Source organism: Podarcis pityusensis (genome assembly GCF_964106645.2).
Source record: "Podarcis pityusensis genome assembly, chromosome: 12".
Taxonomy (NCBI): domain Eukaryota; kingdom Metazoa; phylum Chordata; class Lepidosauria; order Squamata; family Lacertidae; genus Podarcis; species Podarcis pityusensis.
This window is the reverse complement of record NC_138037.1, coordinates 32,839,085-32,859,850: the sequence shown is the minus strand read 5'-3', so window position 1 is coordinate 32,859,850 and position 20,766 is coordinate 32,839,085. Positions and strand designations below refer to the sequence as shown.

The 20,766-nt window shown below is 41.9% G+C and overlaps 1 protein-coding gene across 2 annotated transcripts in view; it reads right to left on the bottom strand.

Moving 5' to 3' along the window:
* The window catches only part of BZW2 (basic leucine zipper and W2 domains 2), a 47,036-nt gene extending 26,435 nt beyond the window's left edge, over positions 1–20,601 (bottom strand). Inside the window, exons 1-2 of one of the 2 annotated variants that reach the window (XM_080974953.1) lie at positions 20,453–20,601; positions 322–386 (exon numbers count right to left, since the gene is read on the bottom strand). In XM_080974953.1, coding sequence (XP_080831079.1) covers positions 322–386; positions 20,453–20,568 — 181 coding nt within the window. In that variant the 5' untranslated portion in view covers positions 20,569–20,601. Of the gene's footprint in view, positions 1–321; positions 387–2,431; positions 2,507–20,452 lie in introns of those variants that run through there. The other variant, XM_080974954.1, reaches the window with a different exon arrangement.
* Between the last annotated feature and the right edge of the window lie 165 nt (positions 20,602–20,766).

The window sequence follows — 20,766 nt, the reverse complement described above, 5'->3', positions numbered from 1 at the left end:
GCATTAAAGCTGGTTTATTAAAACAAGCCAGGGTTATTAGTCATGGTTTGATGTTGATTTCTTAAAAAGCAAAGTTTTCTAGTAAGACAATATAGGTGACATGAATACAGCTAGAGAAAAGTCTTCCAGTATGGTGAATAAGTATTACACTTTTGTTCACAGGGAGCTCAATATATACCAGCAAGTCAACTGATTCAGTCCATCTACTCTTTAATGTTAAATACTGATTTGCTAAGCAGGGGAAACAAAACACAGCAGGCAGCACTGTGCAAAGTCTTCAATAAACTGCAATAAACAACAAAATGAAGTGATCAAACCTACCCCTCTTCCTAGTTTTGAACCGTTGGCCTGTTAGCACCGGCTTCTGATGCTTATTCATAAAATTTCTGGAATACAAGTGTAGAATGTTACAGGTGTACAGTTTTAATGGAGATATTTTAAATCAAAAGGATATCAAACCCTTAGCATAATATGAACTATACAGGATAGGAACCCCCAGATGTTGCCGAACTCTCACTCCCATCAGTCCCAGCCAGAATGGCCATGGTCAGGGATGACTGGAGTTGTAGTCCAGCAACACCTGAATGGCTGCAGGTTCCCCATCCCAGAGACAAGTGAAGGACAAATTACTGGTGACATTGATAGGTCCTGATTTGGGAACCCATAAAAGCCACACTTGATGCAACTTGCATGCCAAGCGATTACCACTTGATGCTATTAATTTTGCGGGTGGCCATATAATCTCCATACATTCCATTCAATGTAGCCTAATCTTTTCTGCTGTACCACTTCAAATTCCAGTTAGCTCCAGTTTCCCACTGTCTCAATCAACTCCCTGGTCACCTCTTAACTTCCTCCTTCTCTTGTGACTCTTACATCCTGACCTTGCATCCAAACAACTTCTTATCTTCCAAAAGATTTTGCCTCTTATTTACTCATTCCGGTTATTGAATCTATCACATTCCTTGTGTTTCCTGAAGATCAGAACACCCCCTTCTCAATCCTGAACTCTGATACCAGGAATCCACCTCTATGTTCCAACATCACCATGTTTCCAAGGTGAATTTTCCAGAACAAGCCACTAGCTCTCAGAGGAGGCCATGACCGTTTATGATACTGGAATGATACTGCTTTAAATGTATACTGCAGATAGGGTCTCAGAAGAAAGAGTCCCAAGCCAGAGATTAGACTTTCCAGACATATTTCAGCCCTCAGTTCAGCAAGAGTTGTCCAGAAGAAAACTTAGTGTGGGGAATAAACAAACCAGAACACATTAGCAAGTGTTGGAGTCCCTCTGACTCTCTCCTGCTTCAATCTGATTCTTAGGATAAACTCCCTGGCTGATATATTTCATGGTGTTAATGATTTTGGGGGTTAGCAAACAGCAAGAGCAGTTCCACACAAGGTAAAACGGCTGCATCAAAAAAAATTAAAAACAACACACTGAATCACACCCATCTGAGCAAGGGTCAAGTTTTTATTTGCCTGCCCTCTGAAATCATCTCCTCTCTTTCTTGGAAACAGCACTTATTGACACAGCAAACCTTAAAGGGTTCAAACTTTACAAAACAGGTTAATAGATAGCTCAGCTGGTGGAGCACGAGACTCTTAATCCCAGGGCAGTGAGTCTGAGTCTCACATTGGCCAAAAGAGTGCAGAGGTTGAACCAGATTAGGGGTCAGCAACCTTTTTCAGCCGTGGGCTGGTCCACTGTCCCTCAGACCATGTGGTGGGCCAGACTATATTTTGAAAATAAAAATGAAAGAATTCCTATGCCCCAGAAATAACCCAGAGATGCATTTTAAATAAAAGGACACATTCGACTCATGTAAAAACACGCTGATTCCCAGACCGTCCATGGGCCGGATTGAGAAGGCGACTGGGCCGCATCCGGCCCCTGGGTCTTAGGTTGCCTACCCCTGAACTAGATGGTCCTCGTGGCCTTGTCCGACTCCACGAGTCTATGAAATAAATAAATAAAAAATACCCCTGTGCATTAACGATGGTAGGCGCCTCTCAGAATAAACACAAGAAGCTGGCACCAAGAGCAGCCACTGAATAAACACAACAGACACCCGACTCTGCAGCAACAGAGATCTAAAAATATGCAAGGTGGATCTCCCTTCCCCACTGGGACCAAGGGAAGTCTTTTTCAGACTGAGGCAACAAGGCTAATGAAGGCTGCTAGCTTTTTTCCACAGGGCTCAGAGCCTTCTAACTGTTGTGCAGACTTTTGGTCACCATCCTACTTCTATTAATGCGTGTTTTTCTTTCTGAGTGGATATGGGTGCAACAGAAGCAACTCTCCTCCCCCCCCCACTCCAGAACCCAGCCTCCAATGCACAAATAAGCCCTTTAAAAACACTGAGGTAATGGGGGAGGGGCGAGTGCCAAATCTAAGCAAAAACCAAGAGGAGAAAAGCAAACTCACCACTTGTAGCGGATTTGACAAATTGCGTACAGGAGTGTCACTCCAGAGGTTATTAGTACCAGAACAGGATCTTGTTTCTATATTTAGCTTTAAAATGCATCACACTCTAATCTGCTTTGGTCGGGGCTTTATAAGGTAGCTGTTAAAGGACGGGGTCAAGGAATACGCACGAGAGGGAGAAAGAGCAAAGGAAAGGGCAAAAGGCAGCAACTGCTAGTCAGACACATTTCAGGCGCGTCAGGTCAGACTCTGCAGGTCTGCATGTAAAGAGAGGAATGCAATCCCCTATGCCAGAATGTGGCAAACAATAAAAACAGCAGCCAAAATAACAGAACACAGAGACCCATGTCACTAATTGTGGCAGGATGGCATGAGAAAACCTCTCATTTCTGGTTAGACTAGTCTACCCAGTTAATATTTTGGAGTGCAAAGGAGGAAAAAAGAGCTCCCCTAGCGTAAGGGTGGGAAAATCTTCTCAGCCTGAGGGCCACTTTCTGGGGGCCACACATCAGTAGGGTCGAAGACAAAATTGGGTAGAGCAATAGATGCAATTATTACCTTTGCAGAGTAGGCTGGTTTCTGCGCAAACCATTTTATATCCTTTGTCTAAGGAAGCAAGGAGCATTATCAGTGTCAATGACATATTCCAGCCAAGCATAAACACTCAGGAATGGTGCAAAGCAGGAGCCAGGAGTGGGTGTGACCTGGGAAAAGTCCTGAGGGCCATATAGAGAGGCATGGAGGGCCACATAAATCTGCAGTTCCCCACCCCTGCCCTAGGGAAGTGCATTTGTTTATTTCCTTACCCCACCTTTCTTCCATTATGGACCTCAAGGTGGTATAGAAGTGGTTCCTTCCCAGGCAGTTACCCATCCGGGAGATGACCAGGCCTACTTAGCAGCAACTAGATGGTGGCCCTGTGTCTCTTTACAGGCCACATCCTGAGCCCACACACAACTAGACCTCACACAGCCACAGTTACAGGTGAATTTGTGTGTGATGGACTTAAAACTGAGCAGATCCAGATTTTAATCCTCACTCAGCCATGAAACTTGCTGCGTGACCTTGGGTTTGGAACAATAATCCCTTTCAGATTTTGTGGGAATTAAGTGAAGGGGACTGGGGAAATACAACATACCTCAACCTAGCCTAAGCTGCTAGGAGGAAAGGCAGGTTAAAAGCAGGTGTAAATACACCCCTAAGGAGGAGTCTTTAGCCCAGTCTTAAAAAATCTAAAGGGACGCAGGTGGTGCTGTGGTCTAAACCATTGAGCCTAGGGCTTGCTGATCAATGGTCAGTGGTTCGAATCTCAGCGACGGGGTGAGCTCCCGTTGCTCGGTCTCTGCTCCTGCCAACCTAGCAGTTCGAAAGCACGGCAAAGTGCAAGTAGATAAATAGGTACCGCTCCAGCAGGAAGGTAAATGGCATTTCTGTGCACTGCTCTGGTTTGCCAGAAGCGGCTTAGTCATGCTGGCCACACAACCCGGGAAAACTGAGGACAAACGTCAGCTCCCTTGGCCAGTAAAGCAAGATGAGCGCCGCAACCCTGGAGTCATTCGCGACTGGACCTAACGGTCAGGGGCCCCTTTACCATTATAAATCTAAGCAGCTGTGAGCCTTGGAGGGGGATGGCAGTGAAATCAACAGCATTGCCTTAAAGCTTTGCATACTTCTGATCACCCAACACATGGCTGACAAGGAATCACAAGGGCTACTGGTCTAGGTGAAAGGGCAGGGGAATGATGCAAAACTATGATTTTCTAACCTTTTACTTTAAGGAGTATTTCCCACATTCACTTGTCTGCCATGGAGCTCTTCTGCATCTCCTGGGCCCTCTCTGCATGTTGCAAACAATTGCAATACATGCTCCAGGTGTTTACTCAGTTGCTGTTCCAAGTGAGTGGATGGTAGGCATTGATATCATCCCATTGCAGGGGAATGTTGCCCTCCACTAAGCTGTTCTTCAGCAGCTTGTCCACATTTAATAATCTGCTTGGTGAGAAACTCTGAGAAGCATACAGTAAATCCCCGAGTTCTCTGAAACACAGCTAGAAAGTCACCTATGTAGAATACCTCAGGAGGCAGCAGGTATGTGAGATTCTCAAAATATGGTTGAATTAGGCTGCAAACCCTAATCCCACTCATCTTGAAGAAAGCCCAATTAAACACAGAAAGACTTCCCTCTGAGGAAACACGCACAACAAATTCCTATTGCTCTGTGATTTTATATCTACACTGCATCATACATTGAACTTCCTTCAGACGATAATTTGAGTTTCTGAAAGCCAAAACTGCAATTATGGTAACCCTTATCTGCTTTTTTCAGAAAGCATACATCTTCCAAAATGTCAGACCATGCAACCCCAAACAGGTTGTTTTTGTGCAAGAGGCAACATTTTTTGAATGTCAAACAGAAGCACGGTGGCAGTCGTTCAAAAGCAAAACCAAACAAGGCATGGACAGAGGGGTAGAGAGAAGGGTAATTCTGTTTACAAGCTGGAGTATGACTTAATCAAAGCATGGATGAAGAAGAAAAGTGGATGATTAAAAGAGAGAGAAGGGGGGAGGGGGAAGCTGAAGGCACTGAATCAAAACTGCCTCCAACAAAAGCAGAGTCCAGAAGACTCTTAACTGCCTTACAGAGTTGTGTAACAGAACTGGAGGCTAAGAAGAATGGTACTTTGATATCTTGGCTATTTTGTTTCATGCCAGCAGCATCACCAGTACATTATACTAGTGAAGTGCTTGTCATTTTGATAAGTGAATGGGGATCCCTGAGGAGAGCAATGAAGCTTTGCCTATTCTGGGTACAGACACACTTTGGGGCCTCCTTCCTTAATATTTTTAATCACAGGAGTGAATTGCAGCATTCATGCACATGCAAGAAAGTACAGCAGAGCACTATCCAAAAGAAAGCACTAAAACTTAAGAGTGACTCCAGTTTTTGAGATGACAGAGGGAGGAAACAGGTGTAGCTATTAAAAAAAATCATGCAAGCCATTCTCCACCCAGGTTATGCTTTAGACGTCTTTTTCTATGCCTTTTGTTATATTCCCAAAAATATAACAAAGCACATACAAAATATTGCAGCTGGCATGCTGTTAACGTTGTCAGTTTCTTCAAAACAAAATGGCAAAGCTAACCTCCAGCTGTATCTCACTACCCTCCAATAATGTTGATTTCCTATTTATATAAGCTTAAGTTTGACAAGTTTTCAATGAGTTAGCCTCATCTAAAACTCCCATGCAAAGGGGTGTTACCATATGAACACAATATACGGTGAGGACATGCAGTGAAAAGAGTTGAAAGCCTAACCACCTCAAACAATCAGCTTGTTCATGGTAGCTGCTCCATGAGCAGTGGAAGTAGTAAAGCAGAAATGGCAGCAGGAACACAGAGGGCTGTGAAGGGATGACTGACATCTCAGCCTGGACTAGGGATGTAAGATTTCCATTCTGACATGTATTCGTCACAGACTGTGCCATTTCCATTCTGCCACAGCTTGGTTTCCAACAAATACTACATTAATCATTCTACTGGCCACTATTTAATATAAGTTCCAACAACTATTTACATAACTTACATTCATTTCAATGTAAAGGAAATTTCAGGACAATATGAAAAGTGTCCATTCACTGTCATTTCTGGACTTAAGAAAAACAGCAATGATGTAAACAAATACCAATCACATTTGGCTGACTGATTTCCGCTCCCATCATCATCATCATTATTAATTATTATTATTATTATTATTATCATCCACTCATCTGACTGGGTTGCCCTAGCCACTCTGGGCAGCTCCCAACAAAATATTAAAAACATAATGAAACACCAACCATTAAAAACTTCCCTGAACATGCAGACTGCAGCAAATTCCCACTTGTTTTTCCATTTTTGTCAGAATTCTCCGATATCCCTAGCCTGGACCACATGATGGCAGGGCAGTGGGAAATTATCCTCTCTGCTTTCTGCTGCCATAGAGTCTGCAGGGCAGGCGGGGCCTATACCAAAAGGCATGGCGTTGATCAATGCTATCTTCACTCTCATTGTACACTGATTGATTTGTTGCCATCAAAATGCAGAGCCAGCAGTGCTAGAGCCAGTAGCACACGTAAACTTGCTGTCCGCATGCCAGCTGATGGAGCGGAGGATCACCCTGGAGAAGCATCTTCAGAGCAGGGCACAGAAACAAACACTTTGCCATCATGCTTCCTCTTTGAGAGAGAAATGCTCTTACATTATAAAGCAAAAGTGCAAGGCCTTGATTAGTCATTATTCGGCACCCAGCCTCTTACTGTGGAACAAAAGGATTATGTGCATACTGTTATGTGCTGTAAAATCTACATGCGAGCAGAGATGAATGTGTGAAGCTCATCCCACATCACCATCACCACCAACTCATGGAAAGCAAAGTTCTGAAGTGGGGAGCCTTCTCTACTCAGTGTGACTCACCCTATAATATAGAATCCTAATTATTAAGCTCTCTGATTCAGAACTTTGCCGACTACAGGTTACTGGAGATGGAGATTGGGCAGCGATCAGTGCAGCACACACATTCCAGCTCAGATGCAGGCTTTACAACACAAGAGAAAGCCCGCAGAGTCCAACAATATCACAGCAAATTGGCTTCTTTAAAGCTTATTCCATGGCCCACTGGGGAGCAACTACAAAAAGTGGGGGCTGTGTATACACCATGCATTTAAAGAACATTTTTTTTACCCCAAAGTATCCTGGGAACTGTAGATTATTATAATGCTTTTTATTAATTTTTAATTATAATTCAATGATAGCCTCATTATAACAATACCCATTTAAAATAAAATTATTATTATCAATCATTCAAATACCAAATTATATAATTTAGTGGGGGCCCACATGCTATAATTGATGCTTTTCTTTATTTCTGCATTCCAAAATCTTACTGATTTCAATTACATTCCAGTCATAATAATAATCCCTTATACAACAGCTGCAATATTTAAAACTTCTATTCACGTTGACACATTAAATGATTTATAGAACTACAAGCGAGGATCTCAAACTATATCCTTGTTCTTCCTGTGTGTGACATTTATTCTGTCTGTGATGTTTCTTCCCGTCCTTGTAAAGTGTTATGTCTATCTTTTCCCAGTTGTTGCTGTTATCCATCATGCCTTGAGCGGAGATGATATCCCATTGTTTTTCTAGAAATTTCTCCCTCCCTCAGTCCTGTGCTTCATTGTTTTTGCAACTTTGACAACAGCTGCAAAAGTCACTCCACCCCAGTAAATTACCTGTTTTCTCCATTTTTCCTCGCAGCCTAGGAAGAAGAGCGGTCTGTCAAACTGTAGGTTGTTAAGCATTCTGGGAATTGCAGCTCTGTTGAGCGGAAACTACAATTCCCAAGATTCTCGAGGGGGGTGTGCTTTAGGTGTATGGTTTGCATGCAGTCAGAGATAGAGAGATGCTTTGCAGGATGCAGACCCAGCCAGGTCTGAAAAGCTGTTACTTCATTTACTGAGAGCCAGTGTGGTGTAGTGGTTAAGAGCGGTAGTCTCGTAATCTGGTGAACTGGGTTCGCTTCCCCGCTCCTCCACATGCAGCTGCTGGGTGACCTTTGGCCAGTCACACTTCTCTGAAGTCTCTCAGCCCCACACACCTCACAGAGTGTTTGTTGTGGGGGAGGAAGGGAAAGGAGAATGTTAGCCACTTTGAGACTCCTGAAGGGGAGTGAAAGGCAGGATATCAAATCCAAACTCCTCTTCTTCTTTTTCTTCTTCTTCTTCTTCATTGTGCAACAAAGTCAAAGAACATCCAAAGTTAGACACAAACTAAATTTGTAAGTGGAAAAACAAGTGTACGTGCATCACTCAAGTTTGGAAAAAAGAAAGTGCTGTAAAGTGTTGACAGGATGAAAGGATGCATCTGGAATGAGATGGAAGAGCAGCAGCTTCTTGTGAAATCCCCATCAAATGCTGCCAGGGTATATATGGAATTTGTCTCTCATCCTTGCTGCAGATGGATAGAGAAATAAGTCACCACAGTACAAGAACAGAACACAGGAAGTTACCTATGCTGCCCAAGTATGACTGACAGCTAGCAACAGCTGGAAGGTCCACCCATAAATGCACACAGAGACCGAAATACCTAAAACTGGAGCATAGGGCTGCTCTTCCCATTCAGAAAAAACACACCGTGTGGTAATATCCTTCAATGACAGTATCACTTCAGAATGTAGGAGGTGTTAAGGATTGGACATTTCTTATGGACTTTTTGCATGAAAGAGAAAATGATCTTGTAATATCTGGATTTGAAGATTGAAAAAATACTGGTTTATAGACGATAGAATGGTTGGATCTTGAGGAATGAATAGCATATACAGCTGCAGTGCAGAGAACCAGAAGTTCTTTTATTTTCTTCATCTTTAGTTTTTTCTTTTTTTCCTCGCTTTCTCTTTTTTAGGCTTCTCCTTTCCGTGCCTTTTCTTCCTTCTGGCTTTGTTCTCTTATAGACTAAGTAGCTGTTTTATCTCAATATATTGTAAAAAGACACTTTGCGTGTTTTTGTATCTCTTTGAATTAGTATCAAGAACTATTATTTTTTAAACAGAATATAGGAGGAGCTGTATGACTGAAGCCTGTAGAAAGCCAGTATGCCAGACAGTGATGAATTGTAGCCCTGAGGTGAGTAACTCAGGAGCCGAATACATCCCTCCAGGCCTCGCTACTTGGCCCCTGAGACTCTTCTCAGGTCCCAGTATTTGCGGACTCTGCTTCACAACCCCAAGTGCCTCTGCCTTACTGGAACGCATCATTGAACAGTGATAAAGTCTCTTTATTTGCCTCAATGGGGAGGGGAATCTGTGTGTAGAGTGTTCTGACCAAAATGTAGCCTATGTGCAAAAGCAAGCTGCAGATCTACTGCCTGTTATTGCCTATGCCCCACCTGTTAGCAGAATGTGGCCCCCAGATTAGTGTCTGTGGTGGAATGCGGCATTGTGGTTGGGAAAGGTTCCCCAACCCTGCTCTAACCTATCCTTCCTCTGAATGTGCCAGTTCTTTAAAACAACAACACCCAAAATAAAGCTCACCCCTAGCTCTCCTTTCAAACAATGAAGCCTAAATCTATATGCTATATTTCCCCACTCTGTGTTTATCTTTCTGCCATAACTTTCTGAACATGTCACACTCCTGCCTCGAACCACAAAATTAAACACATGAGAAAATATGAACGCCTGCCGTTGTGACCACCTTTGGCTTTTGGGTGGACAAGTTGCTGCCCAGTCACACCTACAGTACAATCCCATATTTCCCAATTATTTTCTCTGGGAAACCATCACTTCTCTTTTTTTTTTTTTTTACTGATAAATTTTTATTGGTATTATACATATATACATATAAACTTATACAAAGTCCAATACTTAAATTACACATAATATATTCATTCCATAAATCATAAATACATTTATTTTAGGCTCTGCCAAGCCTTGAACTTCCTTCCACTCCTTTGGTAAGTATCAAATAGACTTTATATTCACGTATTTTACCTCTTTTACATAATAACCTTTTACTGTTAGAGTTATTCCAATCCCGCCAGTGTCGTTTAAAGTTTAGTCCCAATATATATCCAATATTTAATCCAGTTATCATGAAATTTCTGTTCATCTTGATCTCTTATTCTTCCTGTTATTCTAGCGAGCTTGGCATAATTTGTTAATTTAATCTGCCAATCACTTACATTAGGTATGGCGTCCGTTTTCCAATTTTGTGCTAACATGATTCTTGCGGCTGTTGTGGCATATAAAAATAGTACCTTATCTTCTTTTTTGATTTCTTTACCTGTCATTCCTAGCAGAAAGGCTTCGGGTTTTTTGGGAAACGTGTATTTAAAAATTTTTTTAAGCTCGTTATAAATCGATTCCCAAAAGCCTTTCACTTTGCTGCATAACCACCACATATGGTAGAAGTCACCATCTACTTCCCCACATTTCCAACATCTTTTGTTCTTTAACCTATAGATCTTAGCCAGTTTCACTGGTGTGAGGTACCACCTAAATATCATTTTCCACATATTTTCCCTTAATGCCATACATGCCGTGAACTTCATGTTAGTATTCCATAATTCTAGCCATCTCTCAAAATCGATGTTATAGCCGATGTCTATTGCCCACTTAGTCATAACGTCCTTCACCTCCTCGTCTTTTGTATACCACTCCAGTAAAATATTGTATATTCTAGACAGTATTTTGTTCTTTCCTTCAACAACTTCCACATTGAATTTGGATTTTTTATCTTCGAATCCTATTTTCTTTTTATCTTCTTTTAACAGGTCATTTACCTGGTGGTATTGCAACCACCCAGTAAATGAGTTTTTAATCTCTTCATAGGGTCTAAGTTTTATACCTTGATCCGTTTTCCTAGTCAGTTCTTCATAGGTAGGATTCTTCCCTTCCATATTAACTTTTTTGACCGTTAACACCTCTGTTGGTGAGATCCACCAGGGTGTCTTCCTTTCCAATAAGTTTTTATTTCTTTCCCATACTTGGAATATTGGCCCTCTAAAAATATGGTTTAAAAAGCCTCTATGTACTTTCACCTTTTCATACCACAGGTACGAGTGCCACCCGTACCTGTTATCGAAGCCTTCAAGATCCAAGATGTCTCTGTTTTCTAGCGTTATCCAGTCTTTCAACCACGATAAACACGCCGCCTCATAGTATAAACATAAGTCCGGAAGGGAGAAACCCCCTCTTTCTTTTTTATCTACCAGTATTTTCATTTTTATTCGCGGTCTTTTTCCCTGCCAGATGTATCTCGCCAAGGCTCTTTGCCATTCTTTACATTGCTTTAAACCTTTAAGTACCGGGATGGTTTGAAATAAAAATAACATTCTAGGCAAAACGTTCATTTTAATAACCGCTATCCTCCCCAAAAAAGATAATCTCATTCTCTCCCAGATTTCTAAGTCTTTCTTAATGTTCTTCCAGGTGACCTCATAGTTATCCTTATATAGATTGATGTTCTTAGCCGTAATCCAGACTCCAAGGTACTTCACCTTCTTTGCCGTCATAATTCCGGTTTTTTGTTCTAGGTCTACTATATCTTCTTTAGATACATTTTTAGTCAGTATTTTAGTCTTATTCTTATTGACCTTAAAGCCTGCCACAGCACCAAACTCTTCAATTTTTTGTAGGGCTTCTTTTACACTGTGCTTTGGATCTTCTAATGTTAGAGCAATGTCATCCGCAAAAGCTTTAATTTTGTGTTCCTTAGTTCCTACCCTGACTCCTTTAACCTCTGCTGTATCCCTCAGCCTCTTAGTAAGTACTTCCAATACTAAGATAAATAATAGGGGGGACAGAGGGCAGCCTTGCCTCGTCCCTTTAGAAATATCAAAAAATTCTGATGTAGTATTATTTATTATAAGTTTTGCCTTTTGCTCATGATAGATAGCCTCTATACCTTTTCTGAATCTTTCTCCCATCCCCATCTTTTTCAAATTTTCCATCAGAAAGCGCCAAGAGACATTATCGAATGCCTTCTCTGCGTCGATAAATATCAAGGCCACCTGTTTATCTATTCTAGTTTCCAGGTATTCAATAATATCTATCAAATTTCTTACGTTATCCTTTAGTTGTCTTCCTGGTAGGAAGCCCGTTTGATCTTTATGAATTCTATTTTTTAATACCCTTTTTAGTCTTTCTGCCATTATATCCGCAAACAGTTTATAATCGTTATTTAATAACGAAATCGGCCTATAGTTCTTCACCTCTAAGGCATCCACATCTTTTTTAGGTATTAAAGTAATATATGCTTCCTTCCAGGTATTCGGAATCCTTCCCTCTTTTACAATATTATTCATCACTTCACATAGAATTGGGCATAATTGCTCACTTAATGTTTTATAGTACTTGGCTGGTAGGCCATCCGGCCCCGGCGCTTTCCCAATTTTCATCTTTTTTATTGCCTTCCTTATCTCATCTTCTGTAATCCTCTGGTCTAATAACTCTTTCTCTTCTATGGCAATCTGTTGTAAATGATGATCTTCCAGGTATCGGTCTATTTCATAATCTATTTCCTTTCCTCTTTTATACAGTTCCTTATAAAACCATCACTTCTCTGTCAGGAAAGATGAAAACACAACTTTGAAACAAAGCCAGGCGGTCCCTTCCCCATTCTCCATGTCTAGAGAGAAAGTTCTAGGGTGACAAATGAACCAAGAAAGACCCCAAAACAGCTTCAAAATAAACTAAAAAGTCCCTTCTTCGTTGTTTGGGGAAGGGACTTTGGAGCTATTCTGAAGCTGGTCTTGGATCTTCTCCAAAATGGAGTGGGATTCACAAAGTAATTGCTTTGAATGGTGCCAGCATTTTGCTTCATAATGTTCTAAAGAAAGAAAGAAAGAAAGAAAGAAAGAGCAAGCTCAGAGTCTGGGCCCTCCTCTCATGAAGCTTGTCAGTTACCGTACCTGGTTTTGGACTCAGAAGAAGCCAACCCCACAATTTTCTCATGTGTGCAATTTATTTATGTTTCACGGGGCCTGCTCAAGAGAAGTTCCCAGCAGATTGTTGCCCAGAGAGCACAAAAAAGCTGTCACTCATTACTGAAGCTTCTTACTCCCCTCATTTTTTCACCATTTTAAAGAAAGGGTAGACATGTCACAAATGGAGTATCTGTGAAGCGAGGCATGTTGAGAGCACTCGGTAATTTCATTGACATGGTTACCCCTAAAACACATAGTCAAAAAGCAGTGGATAATTAAAGGCCCGGAGAAACCCGTCTTTTGCGGATATGTCAGCTTGCTGTTCTTCAGGCAGTTATTGATGCCACTCCAACTCAATACACTTTGCTAATAAGCAAGCTGTTTTGTGAGCGTTGCTGACAAACTGATGCTCAATCTCCCAGGAACTCCAAAGAAACAGATAAGACAGGGAGTGAGGGGGAATAATGGAAGAATTCAGCTGGCTCAGGAACTTGACAACCTGAAATTTTGCAAGTGGATTAGCAAACGTTAAGTGTGTGTGTGTGTGTGTGTGTGTGCACTGTGGGGTAGTAGACAGCGTTAAGGGGAGGGCCATAGCTCAGTGATACAGCACATGATTTAATGCAAAAGATTGTGGGTTCAGTTCCTAGCATCTCCAGGGAAGAATAGGAAACATTTTTCTCTGAAACCCTGAGAGCCGGTGAGTGTAGACTGTGTAGGGCATGCTTCTCAACCTGAGGCCACATGCCAGTGTTGCTGGATGTGAAAGTGAGCTTGGCCAGTGGTGTAAGTGGAAGAAGCAGGGGATCATGTGACTATTGCAGTCCAATACGTCTACATTCCAGCCACACACAAGTCATAGGTTTCTACACAGACACATACATCCCTCCCTTCAAGAAATCAATATTTATCACCACAGCAAGGACAAATTCCAAATGCACTTAAAAGGGGAATGGAGCCAAAAACACTTAAGAAGTTCATGGTGAGGGGTGTGGCCTGGGAGGAAGAAATGTCACCAACTGAGAGAAGTTTACAATTCTGCAAGCATTACGGATATATTTATTGTTTTCCTTTGCCGTGCCTTTGGCTTCTTGAGATTATTTTATCATGCTCAACCTTGGATTTTTTTTTAATGAAAGTATTTCAAGAAACCTATTCATGGGCTAAGTTGACAGCATAATGCTCTTATTAGGATCAGACATGTTTAACTTCTTGCTAAAAAGAAAATTTTGAATTCATTCTGTGTTCATGCTGTTTAAAGCTTCTGGGCTGGGTTTAGTTTTGGGTTGTTTTTTGAGATTTAAGGTTTGCTGAAATGTAGTAAAAACATATCCAGCCCTGCACATAAGCACCAGGCTTCAAAAATTGTAGATTGATTGCTATAATAATAATAATAATAATAATAATAATAATGCAGCTCCTTTGCACCTCTTGAATTAGGGATCCTTTGACGTGTTCTCCCTGCTCCTCTCCAAAATGTCACATTTCATGTTCTTCCCCACCATGTCAACCATTCCTCAGCAATATCTTATCATTATACTATATGTTGCACAATTCTGGACAGGAAAATGTGTCCCAAGTTGCTTAGCAGAAGAGCAATTAAGGGCAGACTGAACCAGCTGACAAATCTTAGGACCTAAGAAGAGACCAGTTAGATCAGGCTAAGGGCGTGTCTAATTCAGAATTTTGTCCTCATAACAAAATTCCCATGGGAAGCCCACAAGCAGAACACAAGGGCAACAGTAATTTTCCTACATATGATTTCCAGCAACTGGTATTTAGAAGAATGTAAAGCATAAATCATCATGGCTAGTAGCCACTGACAGACTTATTATCCATGAATTTAACTAACCCCCTTTTAAAGCCATCCAAGCTGATGGCCATATTGTGATAGAGAATGTCATAGTTTCCACCTTCTCCCTATCCGCTTAAAGTTAAGGTAACAAAGAAATGGAAGTCCAAGAAGCATAAAGCATTGCAGTCACTTTACAATTGACATTTTTCCTACATGGGGGTGTTTATGTGTGCATTAGTTACCTAAGGTGTATGTGCAATTATGAAGGGAATCTGGGGGTGAACAGAAGACTTTCTATACCAATGGACTCCTTTTTTTGATGGGGGATGAACTTTGCCTAAAGAATTACAATACCCTGGCACAAGATAGTCAGTAGAGCATGAGGCTCTTAATCTCATGGCTACTTCCAACTCTACAATTCTGTGATTCTATAGAAAACTGATGAAATGCCTTAAGCTAGGAATGCCTGGGGATATACTTCAATTGCCATGGTTTGGATGTTCCATTAAAAACATTTTTAACATTATGACAAAATAAAGAAGAGACTAAAAACACTAGGTTCTATCCAGTCCCAGTTACACTCCGAGTAGACCCATTGAAATTAATAGGCACGACTAACTTGGGTCCATGAATTTCATTGGATCTACTCTTGAGTAAATTTAGTTGCATACAGCCTAGTCACTTGTTACTGATTTGTGGAAGATGAGAGTGATTTTGGAAAAGAAACAAGGTTCATACTAGAACACTTCTTCAGTGACCAATTAGCTTTCCTTGGGCTGCACAAGAATCTCTCTACCTGTACAGTGCTTATTCTTTCAAACTCATCTAATAAACATGGAATCAAGTGTTCCTATTTTTCTAAAAATGTGATCAAAGATATAAATAGTTTCCCCATCTCTTTTTAGAGGCACATAGCAGAAGAATAAATGTGGTAGGCACTAATGTACATATTTTTCTTCTTACAGACTGAATTAACATCCTACACAGGTCATGTTGATATTGCCGAAAAAAGACAGCTTAATGTAAATAGAAACCTACAGTCTTATCCTTAACTATTCGGTGGCACTTGCTTGTTTTTGCATTTTCAGAAGAAACCACAGGAAGAATTGAAGCTATGTCAAATCAGAGAGTCACACAACAGGAAAAAGGCTGCAATCATAGACATCGATTTATTTATTTTTCTGCAATGGGGGGGAGTACATTCCATTTAGTTATATATATAACACAAGGGGAGGAGGTAGGGTGATGGAAAACATTCTCAGGATACAGTGGGGTGAGGGGGAGCTATTGCTTTACAACTTTAGTTGCCTGTTCTAAATCAAACACGTTAGACCAGTCCATAGACTAGCAATCTGCCCTGCACTGCTTAACATACACTGTAATTACTTGTTCATTAACAAATTGAGACAAAAACCATAAAGCACTGAAAACTGTCAGAAGAAAAATAAGTGATTCAGAAATGCTACATGCACCCAAAAATGGAAGAATGAAGGAATCCCAACGAAACAAGAATGGATACAAAAACTTATGGACTATGCAGAAATGGCGAAACTTACCGGAAGAATAAGAAATGAGGATAACAATTTTTTTTATAAAAGGAATGGAAATGGTATATTGAATATTTACAAACAAATTGCAAACAGATAAAAACATCAACAGGACTATTGTAATAACCTGCAGTTTTTAAATTATAGATACATGAAAATAGATGAATAAAAGAATGATTTAATATAACTTGGAATACGCAGGGAATGAGGATTTAAAAAATAATGAACTGCAGAAAGAGGAAAGAAGTCGTTTTGAAATGTTTGATTTACTGTTAAACTACTAGCAAAATGTATATAAATGGAAATCATAAAATTATTTTATTGCTACATGCATGTAATAACTACAAAATCTATTATTTTGCAGCCTAAAGATTTTGCTACCTTAAACCACAGCAAATAATATGCACAAGCAAGAGAGATGCCCACAGCTTTGAATGGCTTTTAATATCCATTACTGGCTGCATTCACATATCTCGGTCAAGCTAATAGTTTTCCATAGATGTGCAGATCACTCGCCCCTACTAGGGGGCAGAAGTGACAGGCCACAATCCGTGGCTTAGTGTTCTATCCAAACCAAGGATCATGGTTTGCTTCACGCCAAACAAGCCATTATCTGAAGCCACTGCTTATTCTTAGCTTACCAATTGTGGTTTGGCTAGAGTGAGACAAACCAGGATCCTTGTGCAGACATAAACATAAAGCCAAGGGTTGTGAATTGCTGCTTTCACTCATTAGTGGGGATTCATAGTGAACCATTAACCATGGCATGTGATGACTGGGTTGATGATCAAATGTCAACATGAAGGAGCACATCTAATTACAAGTATTGCCAGTGTGTGCCATAGGCATAATGGAATCAAGAGATATAAAGTGCATTTAGCAACCATCTGCAAATGGGAGAGGAGACCTATCTCTTAAAGGTCGAGCAATAATCACAACAAAATTCTAATTAGTTATAATACACCTGACCTACTGTTTCAATTATTTTCCAGTCAAACTACAGTTACCTAAGTTAGGTTTTATTGTGAACATAGTGATGACATTTTGCTTTTTATAAAGCATCCCAGAGGGTCATTTTCCCAAGGAAATAATGTTTGTAAATTGTGGGTGAATTTGCAGAAACCAGAAAGCCATAAAGAGGGGGTTTTCCATTTTGCCTCAACAATGTAAATAATTCAGAGTTGTCATTCAGGTACAAGCTATGCTAATTAATTGCACCATGGAATCTGAATTTTTTTTTAACTGACCTTGGCACTGAGTTACTACAAAAATGTCAAGCTACAGTAAATAATATAGTATTTTTCCTCTTAAAAAGTCCTTTATAAATCTTATATAATAAATTAACATTCTGTCTTGTTTATACATAGAAGGATGACATGCAAACTTACATACACTTCAACAGCTGCATCATGCACAAGCCAGTTTATACATTTTGCACAAAGTTGGCATGACATCCTACATCAAAGAGTCTTTAAAGCACAGCAGGAATGCGGGTGGTGCTGTGGTCTAAACCCCATTGCTCTGTCCCAGCTCCTGCCAACCTCACAGTTCGAAAGCACACCAGTGCAAGTAGATAAATAGGTACCACTGCGGCAGGAAGGTAAACGGTGTTTCCGTGCACTCTGGTTTCCATTGTGCCAGAAGCAGTTTAGTCCTGCTGGCCACATGACCCGGAAAGCTGGCTCCCTTGGCCTGAAAGTCAGATGAGCGCCACAACCCCAAAGTTGCCTTTGACTGGACTTAACCATCCAGGGGTCCTTTACCTTTACCTTTTACCTTAAAGCACAGCATATCTAAGGGAGTGGGAAATAAAAATATATGGCCCTGAGTATCTGAAAGTATGATGACAGAATGGGTTGCACTATTATACAACTCACATTTTCAATAATACTATACATGCAAAATTCCCTACTAGTGGAAATTTTACAGAGTAGGAAGGGGGCTGAATTAAAACCTTCCACTCTGCTGCATTATTGGTTTTTTTTAAGAGGGGTGTGTGTGTTTTACTGCCAGTGAGGTTTTACACTGGAATCATTCAAAAAGAGCACCTCCTGCATTCACTCCTATGGCCCATCATCCTATTCTGCTGCATGTGTACTGTAGACTAACCACACTTTCTGGTTCCATGCTCAGAAATCACAAACACTGCTTGATATCACACCCTACCTTTAAGCATTGAAAGAAGAGGGGAAACAACATTGTTCGTCCCATTCTGGCCTCTGGGAAAGTACACATGATTATTCCAAAACAAAATTAAAAAATTCCTTCCAGTAGGTATCTGAAGAAGTGTGCGTGCACATGAAAGCTCATACCAATAACAAACTTAGTTGGTCTCTAAGGTGCTACTGGAAGGAATTTTTTTTATTTTGTTTTGACTACGGCAGACCAACATGGCTACCTACCTGTAACTATGATTATTCCAATTGAATTACTCTTAGCAGGGGCTAAATCCCTATGGAGCACAACTGGACCTCTTGCTCAGTAAGCATGTTTAGGATCAGACTTCATTTAACACAAGTTTTTCTCTAGTTCAAGATCTAAATGTTATTTAAATCACTTTGCCTACCAAAAATAGTATTATGCAGGAGGTGTATTAATTTACAACTCAAGCATGCCAAGCAGAAATTCTCTTAATCCTCAACTGAAAAAAGAGCAGCAAAAGGCTCTTAACTTATAAATTCAATGTACTGTAATTCATTTACGCTGCGGACTGCAAAACTACCCAATCCAAAAAACTAATCTCCAAGAAATCCACGGGGCTAAGCAATACTAGTGACTTGTATCCAGCGGATAAAACAATTATTTAAAATGATATTTCCTGCTTTTACGCAACTCCCTTCCCTCCCCCCCCCTTTTTTTTAAGTGGAAGAAGAAAATCTGAACTCCCTCAAAGAACTCAGATCTCCAATTTAATGCGTAAACAGAAAGTAAACAGCTGAGCGATGTCTAGACTTTTCCTTCCTCCAAGAGGCTTACAAAACACCTGTAACCACTAGGATGACTAAATAATGAATCTCAGCCAACTTTTGAAGCACACCTTCCTTTTAAAAGCCTGAAAATTGAGACATCGCTGTCCAGATTTAATAAGAGTCTCTCTCTCTTTTTTAAGGGAAACGTTTCCAGCGCCATCCTATGCACCAAAAGCAAGTCCCATTCAGTTTCATGGAGCTTACTCCCCGGAAAATGGGTATGGGATTGCAGTCTCAACCTGACACCGGGATGGCTCCCCACATGCAGCCAGGCGGGCTGGTGGCACCACGCAGGTCAAGGTCTCTGGAGTGCCAATGGCGCCTCGGTAATAAAACTGCGCACAAGGCAGCACCGTCCCCTTCTCCTTGCACACACAGATTTGTTGCGCGGCTCCGGAGCGAAGCAACCACCGCGTCCTCCCCACCGCAGCCAGCGCCCAGTGGGTCTGCTGCCACCCCACCACCACCACCTCACCAAAGCCAGAAAGGCTCTATAAGGGACCAAAGGCAACTCCTTCCTTCTGCCGCCTGTTTGCACCCAGCAGAACGGACTCCCGCCAAGGATGCAGGCAAGGAGGAGGCGATACGTCTGAACCCTCCCATACACAACACGTTTCTTCGCATGCAGCAGCCACTGCCGAGCACCGGCCGAAGCAACCAGCAAGCAATTCTCCGCCAGAATGATAGAATCATAGGGACCACGAGGGTCATCTAGCCCAACCGCGGCACCCCAAACTGCAATGCAGGAATCTTTTGCCCAACGCGGGATTCGAACCCACAACCCTAAGCTGAAGGGTCTCGTGCTCCACGGACTGAGCTATCCTTCCAGCATCCCCGTCTCCTAGAGGCGCTCAATTCACCCGGCTTGTTGTTTTTCTCCCCCTACCCCATATAAATGACAGCTTCCCCCCACCCGCAACACCGACCCCCGAGTTGTCTCGTGTCACCTTGCGAAAGGAAGACACGCAACCTCGAAGTTCACCGCGGAAAGAGGAAAGCGGACCCTCCCAGGCTGCTGAACTCCCTGCTTTTCCGGCGGCGGCGTCAGCAGCAGCAGGCAATTGAGGAGCAGCGCCCCTCTCTCCCCCTGCCTTTTGCAGGAGAGGGTCGTGCAGGCGCGCTTCTGCCTCTTTTGTGCATTTCGCGGACACTCCCCAGCTTTTGTCTCCCTTCCTCCTGGACCCGCACCCTCTTTCCCACCCGCCCGACCTCGGCGCCTGCCCCTCTCCCCGCACTGCCAGGCTTTTACCTCTCTGGGGGAAGTGGCTCTTGTCTAAGGAGAAGAAGCAAAGAGACAACAGCGGCAGCAGCGCCTCCGCCACAAGCAGCAGCCACAGACAATGGAGAAGTGAAGGACGGACACATTAACACACACACACACACACGCAGAGCGCCGGCTCAGGCCCCGCCTCCTTCCCCGCCCGGCCGCACCATTTTACCAGTGGGGGGGTGGAAATAAAAATAAAGGAAATTGTGCATGTCCAGTTGGGGACTCTCCTGTCCACACGCGTTCCTCTTTAGGCACAGTCCAAGCCGACTCCCTCGCTCCCCCTCCCAGGCTGA